The sequence below is a fragment of the Sphaeroforma arctica genome (assembly GCF_001186125.1).
Source record: "Sphaeroforma arctica JP610 unplaced genomic scaffold supercont1.138, whole genome shotgun sequence".
NCBI classification, from domain to species: Eukaryota; class Ichthyosporea; order Ichthyophonida; genus Sphaeroforma; species Sphaeroforma arctica.
The window spans coordinates 102,181-111,621 of NW_014040420.1; the positions used below are offsets into that span (position 1 = coordinate 102,181).

At 41.5% G+C, this 9,441-nt stretch overlaps 2 protein-coding genes across 2 annotated transcripts in view; both read left to right on the forward strand.

Annotated features, from left to right (window-relative positions):
- The window catches only part of SARC_02917 (hypothetical protein), a 7,209-nt gene extending 1,165 nt beyond the window's left edge, over window positions 1–6,044 (forward strand). Inside the window, exons 2-8 of the mRNA XM_014303305.1 lie at window positions 756–903; window positions 2,101–2,243; window positions 2,595–2,972; window positions 3,228–3,473; window positions 4,087–4,340; window positions 4,645–4,908; window positions 5,670–6,044. Coding sequence (XP_014158780.1) covers window positions 756–903; window positions 2,101–2,243; window positions 2,595–2,972; window positions 3,228–3,473; window positions 4,087–4,340; window positions 4,645–4,908; window positions 5,670–5,871 — 1,635 coding nt within the window. The 3' untranslated portion in view covers window positions 5,872–6,044. The remainder of the gene's footprint in view (window positions 1–755; window positions 904–2,100; window positions 2,244–2,594; window positions 2,973–3,227; window positions 3,474–4,086; window positions 4,341–4,644; window positions 4,909–5,669) is intronic.
- A 2,251-nt stretch (window positions 6,045–8,295) lies between these two features.
- The window catches only part of SARC_02918 (hypothetical protein), a gene marked incomplete at its 3' end in the record, with an annotated part of 5,859 nt that continues 4,713 nt past the window's right edge, over window positions 8,296–9,441 (forward strand). Inside the window, exon 1 of the mRNA XM_014303306.1 lies at window positions 8,296–8,843. Within this exon, the coding sequence (XP_014158781.1) occupies window positions 8,607–8,843 (237 nt within the window). The 5' untranslated portion in view covers window positions 8,296–8,606. The remainder of the gene's footprint in view (window positions 8,844–9,441) is intronic.

The following is a 9,441-nucleotide window of genomic DNA, read 5'->3' on the forward strand; positions in this document are numbered from 1 at the left end:
GACATATATATATATATATATATATTACTATAGATATAGATATAGATGTATATTACTATATACACATATATATTACCATATATATCAATATATATATATTACTATATATACATATATATTACAGTATATATCAATATATATATATACATATATATTACTATATATATAGCTGCGTTCAGTACGTCAGTAGCTGTTCTGGTGTAGACATAAAAAATCTTCATATATATGAATGATTCCCGAAGAACATGATTTTTTACTGACGTAGTCGTACCCTTTACCACCAATATCTGTCCGTCAAACTATATCCTTTTGCAGTCCAGGCCTCATTCACATGATATCTGTTGATAAAGCGTTTAAAACGTTTCATGCTTGTTTGCTTTCAATTTTACAATCCCGATCTGATCACAAGATGTCTACGTGACATTGTACTGATTGTCTACTATTGGTTTGGTACCTAGGCTGGTCCCTACTATAACCCATCGTAAACATATGTGTACTATCGACTGCCCTACAACAGACATAGTACCGGTTTTCTTTTATTGGTTTGGTATCTAGTCTGATCCCTACTATAACTCATCGGAACATATGTATACTGTCGACTACCCTACAACAAACATAGAACTGATTTTCTTCTATTGGTTTGGCATCTAGGCTGAACCCTACTATATCCCAGCAATAACATATCCGTGCCACATTGCCCTACAACATATCCATGCGACATAGTACTAATTTTCTTCTATTGGTTTCGTATCTAGGCTGGTCCCTACTATAACCCATCGGAAACATATCCATACTATCGATTGCCCGTCTGCCGGCCTGAGCAAATCAAGATGGCGACCTCAATGGGTGGCAAACTCGATGGTGACCGCTTGGCCGAGTCACTGTACAATCTAGAGTTCAAAAGTAGGTCTAAATGCACTAGATATCCGTATAGTGTCTGAAAGTGGGTCTAAATGCACTAGATATACGTCTAGGGTCTGAAAGTGGGTCTAAATGAACTAGATATCCGTATAGGGTTTAAAAACATATCTAAATAGACTAGGTATTCATCTAGGGGTTAAAAGTAGGTCTATATGCACTAGATATACGTCTAGAGTTCAAAATTAGGTCCAGATGGACTAGATATTCATCTATAGGTTAAAATAGGGTTAAATGTGCTTAATATACGTCTAGAGTTCAAAAGTATTTCTAAATGGACTAGATATTCCTCTAAGGGTTGAAATAGGTCTAAAGGCACTAGATATACGTCTAGAGTTTAAAAGGAGGTCTAAGTGGACTAGATATTCCTCTAAGGGTTGAAATAGGTCTAAAGGCACTAGATATACGTCTAGAGTTTAAAAGGAGGTCTAAGTGGACTAGATAATACCTTGATAGGAATTGTCCGTGGTTGTAGGCGTATGCAATACAAAACAAGTAGGAAGGGCGGCAGGTATATGTGCAAGAATACGATCTCAAGCAATGTGTCTATGTAATGTCATGGATAGTTCTGTGTAGGTTTAGTAGTATGTGATGAGAGATGTGTGTTAGGATACTCGTGTGTGTGCCAAACGGGCTGTACTAATATACCACTACCTGTGGGTTACAGGCGAGTTGGCGTCGTTTGGTGTCCGCTACTTTCTCAATGCTGCTATATATCAGCGTATATACACTGGGTTGAATGTGGTTGTATCAGACGTGGTGGTTGGGTAGTGCCTGTCATTTGGCTATAAATACGTATATGCATATATGTATGTATGTATGTATGTTCCATAGGCTCGATTGTCCGTAATATGGGCTTCCAAGCTTTCAATTTAGGGACTGGCAAATATCACCCTGAAGTTATTGACATTTCAGTGGACGCTCATACCGCGCGCTTAAATCCGTGTGGCGTTGGTATTGGCGGTTTCTGCCAATTATTCACACTAAAATACAGAAGACCAAAAAAAATGGAACCGACCTATTTCAAATTTCAAATCACCCTTGATGCATGACCTCATTGCACACCCCGCGAAGGATGCGCCCCTATTCGTTCCGTACACTGATGATCGCATTAATAAGTCTATCATTCATCTGAATGCCCGTCACTCGTACTGTTGTACACAACCGTCGTTGCAACTACAGAAAACGTGGACAAGGAGGTGCTATGTCCGCTCAAACTCAAGCCCAACGATGTGGATGATCTGGTGAAGGCTGTGGAAGAGCTCTACTACTTTGAGTTCATCATTGACGGTCTCTCTGTCTCCCATTTCGTGGGATACCACAAGGTATGGTTAACGATATGCCCGTGTATGTGTATGTCTATATGTGTATCTATTAAATAATAAAATATATACATATATATACGTATATATATGCGTTCTCGCAGTCGATCTCAACGGTGTGAGTGGCTATCTAGTTTGAGCTGGGAAAGCGCTATATTACTTCCAGCGCATCGTTGACGGTCTGTGCGTGTCCTTTATCGTCACGGTTCAGGACATATTGCACCCATGTTACATCTTTTTGAAAGATGGTATAGTGTCTGGATCTCTGGGGTGTATCTATGTATCCCACTTTAAGTACATTACACCTCCTTCCAACGCCAATAATTTGTTCACAACCGCTTCAATCGGCTACAGGGTGACGCCTACCCACACAACCACGAGATCTGGTTCTGGACCAACCACCACTTCTTCCTCTACTACAATGGCAACCAAGTCGTCACCGCCAACGTCACGGTCGACCGTCCCGTACAGCTGCCCGAGGGCGCCGATAATACGTTTGATCTCCAGCCCATCGAGTTTACCTACAGCGTCACGTGGCTGGAGACCGATGTGCAGTATAGCGACCGAGCCAAACTCAATGTGGGGTCACTCCAAGTGCACTGGCTAAGTATCATCAACTCGTTTGTGCTCGTGATCCTGATGGTGGGGTTTGTGGCGATTATCCTGATGCGTGTGTTGAGGAGTGACTTCCATCGGTACTCGCGAGATCAGGAAGATCTGGAGGACTTACAGGTGAGCTTATGAGCGTGCGTGTGTATGTGTTGCTGGACTGCGAGAGATGTGTATGTGTTGCTGGACTGCGAGAGATGTGCTTGTATTTAGGAATTTACGCGTTCACTTATATGAGGACATACGCATGCATATATGTATATATATGTATATACATGTATACTTTATATACATGTATACTTTATATATATGTATATATATATATACATATACATATCATATACTTAATATATAGTCACCTACCATACACCCTAACAGGACGATTACGGGTGGAAGCTCATCAGTGGGGACGTCTTCCGCTTCCCCGTCTTCCGGGATGTGCTGTGTGCTGTTCTGGGCACAGGGGTGCAGTTCCTGTCCATCGCTACCACACTGATCGCCCTAGCACTCTCAGGCATCTTCAATACACACCAGCACGGCTATGTGAACACCGTGGCGGTGTTTATGTATGCCTTCACCTCGGGTATTGCCGGGTTTGTATCCGCCAAATGGTACAAACAACTGGTAAGAGACGCAGACTGCGTGTAGATACAGACGCATTGAATATAGTTGGTATATTGTGTTCCAGGGTTTTAAGGTTTGTGCCATCCAGTTGTTAACAGCAACTGGTAAGAGGCGTAGACTATGTGTACCAATAGATGTATTCAGTACAGTTCGTATATTTCATTTCAGGGTTTTGTGTCCGCGTCCTAAACCCAATAACATAGCTGTCTAATTTAGAAGGCTATGTCAACAACCCTAATTGTTTAGTAATAGGTACATTCAGTACAGTTGGCATATCGTACTCCAGGGTTTGGGGTTTCCGTGTCCGTCAATTGGTGCATCAGTACATATGGTATAGCTGTATTCATTATAACCATATACCACCACTAATTATTATACCCATATACCACCACTTTCCTCATTATAATCATCCACCACCACTACAATCATTATAACCATATACCACCACTATGATCATTATCAACATATATCACTACTACAGTTATACACACACCCATGCCCGATAACCATAGAACACCACTACAACCACCTAGCCATACACCACCCATGCCCAATAACCATAGAACACCAGCACTACCACCTAACCATGCACGGCCGTGTTGCGACCACACAGGGGGGCGAGCGATGGATCCGCAGCATTCTGTTCACAACTATCCTGTTTGTTGGGCCTCTCTTTCTGATGTGGTGTGTGCTCAACAGCATCGCCTGGCACTACAACAGCACACAGGCCCTTCCTGTAGCTACTGTGTTTGTGCTTATCTTCCTTTGGTTGCTGGTGGGGTTGCCTCTGACGGTGGTCGGCGGTGTGGTGGGTAAGAACTCGGCCACGACGTTTGATGCGCCTTGTCGAACGAAGGTCATTCCTAGGTATGCAATATGTATACACTGGCGCATATGTATATGTATATGTATATGTATATGTAAATATATAGTATATTTCATACGCGTCTGTGTACAATTCTATTGAAGTACATACTGCATTTTCAAGTATCCGTTTTAGCGAATCCTTCATGCTTGCGTATATCCATAGGCACGTACTGTTCTGTCCTAAGTCTCATCATACTTCGGTTTGTTACACACACACACATATATATATATATATATATATATCGCTAGAACCTAAAACTCTTACCCCTAAACCCCAACATCCTACGTTCCTACCTCCCTACAGAGAGATCCCTGCGTATCCATGGTACCGGTCACGTGGTGTGCACCTGCTTATTGGAGGCTTCCTGCCGTTCAGTGCTATCAGCGTGGAGCTGTACTACATATTCCTCACCCTGTGGGGCAGGCATCTGTACACACTCTATGGTATACTCTCGGCCGTGTTCTTTATTCTGCTGGTGGTGACGGCGTGTGTGAGTGTGACGCTGACGTACTTCCAGCTGTCCATGGAGGACTATCGCTGGTGGTGGCCCAGTATCTTCAATGTGGGGTATGTCTAAGTCTATGTCCCTATCACTGTCCATGCCCATACCCATTTCTCGTATTGCTCTACTATCATGATATGTGTGTTGATATGTTCCTGTGCACACTCTATGGTATACTATCAGCCGTTTTCGTTATTCTGCTGGTGGTTACGGCGTGTATGAGTGTGACGCTGGCCTACTTCCAGTTATCCGTGGAGGACGACCTTTGGGTTCGGTCCAGTATGTCCAACATGTGTGCCTGTATCTCGTTGTACTCTATTATTTATATTTATATTTATTTTATATGTATATGTATATATATATAATACATATATATATATATAATACATATATATATATATAAATGTGTATGTATGTATGTATGTGTGGCGGCGACGTATGTGAGTGTGACGCTAACTTACTTCCAGGACTGGTACTATACTATTGTACTCGAGATATTTCAGACAATGTAATGAATTCTTATAAGTACACCACGCCAAAAGGCAACTCTGAGAAGAAAATAGGCTGGGAGCCTGAGAAGTGATCCGTATTGTAGACGGATGATATGTTCCTTTGTCGGTGTGAGGATGTTGTAACCTAGCACACGTGTATTTGCAACTGTACGAGTATGTGTGTGTTGGTGATGATAGAACACTAAACCCTAAATCCCTGGGGCATACAAAATCCTGTCTCGCATGCATTCACCCTGGCCATCCATTCCCACGTGCTGATGCTAAAGCTCTAATACTAATTCCTTTGTGCACGTATATAATACTATTCCCCACAGGTTCACGGGAGTGTATGTCTTCCTGTACGCCATCTTCTACTACACATACCGCTCGCACATGTCTGGTCCGCTGCAAACAGCATCGTTCTTCGGATACACAGCTCTGATGTGTTACATAATCACTATGATGCTGGGCACGGTTGGGTTCTTCTCATCCGTACGCTTTGTGCGATATATATATGCGACGGTGAAGGTGGATTAAGGGAATCTGCTTGAATTAACAAGTATATATGAATGGCAAGGGAAAAGTGAAGTTTTGTATGTGAATGGTCGTATAAACAGCCGAGAGCGCACGAGAACAACCTCTGGCGTTGTTTGGGAATAGGTGGCTCCAAAGAATAAAGATCAAAATTATATACCCCTATGGTGTTAAATGGTGTGAAACGGTTGTGTTATAGTCTCAAGACTGTTTGTAGGTGTTCTTAAAATCCAACCGAAGACTTATTACGACTGTGGCGATGGCCAATACATAGCCAGTGGTGTGCCACCAATTTCCCGGTGTCGATAGTACGCTCCATTGTAGTCGACAGCAAGTGTGTGCGATCGTGAACCTTCCCATCGTATCAAGTGATTTGTCTTGCACGTGTGCAGCGATTCCTCTATGGATTGTTTTGACTTTACTTTTGGATTGTTGCTAACACTAGGACGGGGCTCGGTCACCACTCCCACATTGTAATAACTGCACGGACTATATCGTATAACACTGGCCCCTAAAGTGGGCAACAAAAACCAACCCTATCCGACACAAATATACCTCAGGGATACCAAGTAAAAACGTTATGAAGAAAGCATTCGATTGGATTGTTCAACGGATACAATGATATGTGGGAAGGCCGAGCTCCCGTACAAGTCAACAGATGTTCATATGCAGAGATTACGCGCAGTGCACATTGTGCATCATTTGAGTAAAGTTTCCAAGTCAACCAGGCATAATCAAGAGCTCACCTATTCAGATTGAGAGGATTTCGTATATACTGTGTGCACACGAAGTCGCATTCCCGTCTCAACGGATTGGCGTGCTAACTGTGCTGCACATATATTACAGTCCATTCAGTGGTGATTCGAATTGTTGTGCCGATATTTGACACAATGCCCTATTTATTGAGATATAACTTTTCAAGCTACAGGGCCTACTAGCTACCTAATAGTCCCCTTAGAAGAAGGGTCGACCATTTCACAAATAATTGTGCTGTGTGGTAAGTATTGCGGAAGAATCTCTGCCAACCAACCACCGTGAGACGTGTGCGTGGTGTACCTATGATAATTATCTGTGTATGTATTCATAACTTACATATAAGCATATGTGCTTCGATTTGCCTGTATATCAGCGGCGAGACTTGTTCCGGCGCTTTTCAAAAGCCCTCCAGGTCTTTTATTCTTTCGAGTTTGGTCCAGCACACATACCGCATACAATCAGTAGGTTATCTGACAACCCTCTGTACTAAATCGACTGCCTCTATGTGCCCTCAATTGTTAGGACGGGCCTTACTCAAGTATCATTCATCGGCGCAAGTGTCGTACCAATTCTGGTAATTCACGAGCTTTCCGACTAGTCACAAGGCGACGCGAACTACGTCAATACATATGATGTGAACACCACTTCTAAATACTAAATAAATGCCATAGCCTCCTGAGGTGGCTGTTTATGTCGCTATGGACTCGTGGAGATGTTCAAAAAGGGTGACGGGCTGACGCCTGACGGGCTCTTTATTCCAGTGTTCAGTGACCACCTCGTCAATTCTCGTTAATATTAAAATCGGCCCTGGCACTGCGGCAGTCGCCAGTGAAATTTGCATATAATTTATCACGTTTTCTAACGAAAAAAAAAGAAGTCTGGACTTGGACTCCCTTGGACTCTTGTTGCGAAGTCTTGGAGTTTTGGAGGCACTCCTCAAGTTCTGTCGTTATTTTATTATTATTTTTTAAAATACAAGTTCCAACATGCTCAGTGAGCTCACGCTTATATATTTTTATAAAAGAAATATAAAATAAACAATACACATTTAGAAATCTTCGGCTAATTTGGTTCGCTTTTTGTTTTGTGCCGAGTTACCGACCCTTCCATTGAATCCATTCCTTCCACGTGGTATTTATTTTGAAATAGGAAATGCGACAATAGACAGGCTCTGGTTATATTCCGACTCGGTCCACTCGGAACGTCGGAATTCCCAAAACTCGACCGTATCAAACAAAGCCAATGGCCACCCTATCCCTCTCGATTCGTTTCAGTGTTAAAAACGTATCTAATCAGTGAATATATTTACACACACTGTGGACGTTGATCTGTGAAGGCCCTTGGCCCTATATTTGTCGCTATAGGTGCATTTTATGTGTCCGTTTAATTCGCATAATGGGTCGATATTTGTTTTTCCAGTTTTTTGACCCGTATAAAAGTTTTAAAGTTTTCAAACGAAGAGATAAATAAGTGTTGTCAAGTTAAAAAAAAGGTTTCTTTTATTTTAATTTCCTGGATTTTACTTTATTTAGGAAGTAGGAGTATTTTTGGGATTATTTTATTTAAAAACTTGTTCAGATCCACTGATGAAGGGCTTTGAAAAAAATAATCAGTATTGTTTTCAGTGTTAAAAATCGTACTGTTAAGATGGCGACAGGACACAACTGCAAACTTTGAATTGTGAGGTGCTTGGCTCACCGCTTAGTGGCGCTCACTAGCTAGCTAGACATTTCAAATAAGGATAGTAGTCTGTGAATATTACCAATTGCTGGCTGCTGCACTTGCCACTGGTATCAAGTTATATTTACACAACTAGTTCACCTCAATAAACTTGGCTGGCAGCGACTATATAGCCGCGACTTAGCATTTAGTTCAAATAATAACAAGACAGCAGCTGTGTAGTGACTTACAGCGCAAACGCGATTCAAGTCACACACATATTAGGTATACAACACATCACAAACACCCACTCAGCCACCACTATGATCTCAGGCGAGACAAGTTCAGCCCACCCGCTCTCAGGCAAAACTGTACTGTTTATCAGAACGTCCGGTCTTGGTCGTTTGCAGCATTACGAACGTCTGAAGGGGCTAGGTGCAACTCTGTGGTGTTTTGAACAAGTCAGGAAACCCGCATTTGATCATGTTTTCAACGAATGGATTATCGGTGATGTGTTCAACGAAGTTGCTGCCGTAGAGACCATAGTCGGCTTTATCAAGGTAGGCTACAGACCCATCTGCACGAGAGTGCTTGCCGTCGATGCCTTGTAATTACACACCTTGCTCGTAATGTATATATACGCAGCTCATTATACACCAACTTACACCTCACTATAAACCTCAATATAACTACATCAATCTATATACCTTATACCTCCAAATTTATGTGCAATACGTATTTCTTGGATTGGTTTTGAATGCGATATTTTAAGACGTTGGTTTGTGTGTTTCTCTTCGCATGTATTCTGTGAGCAGTTATTCACTGTACATGTTGATATACACCTGTATTGTATATATGCATGTACTGTGCAGGAAGCTTCCAAACGTAGTCAGCTGTTTTGGCTGAAGGTTCAAATCAAAAATACATTTAGAATAAGAATGCTTTTATATTTCAAAGACATCGTAAGCTCGCAAATGAAGTGGATGTTTGTATCACGCACATAAATGGGTACGCATATACATATATATAATATATCTATATATATATATATATATGTATATGTATGTATATGTATATGTATATGTATATATATATATATATATATATATATATATATATATATATATATATATACATATATATATTGGTTATATATAT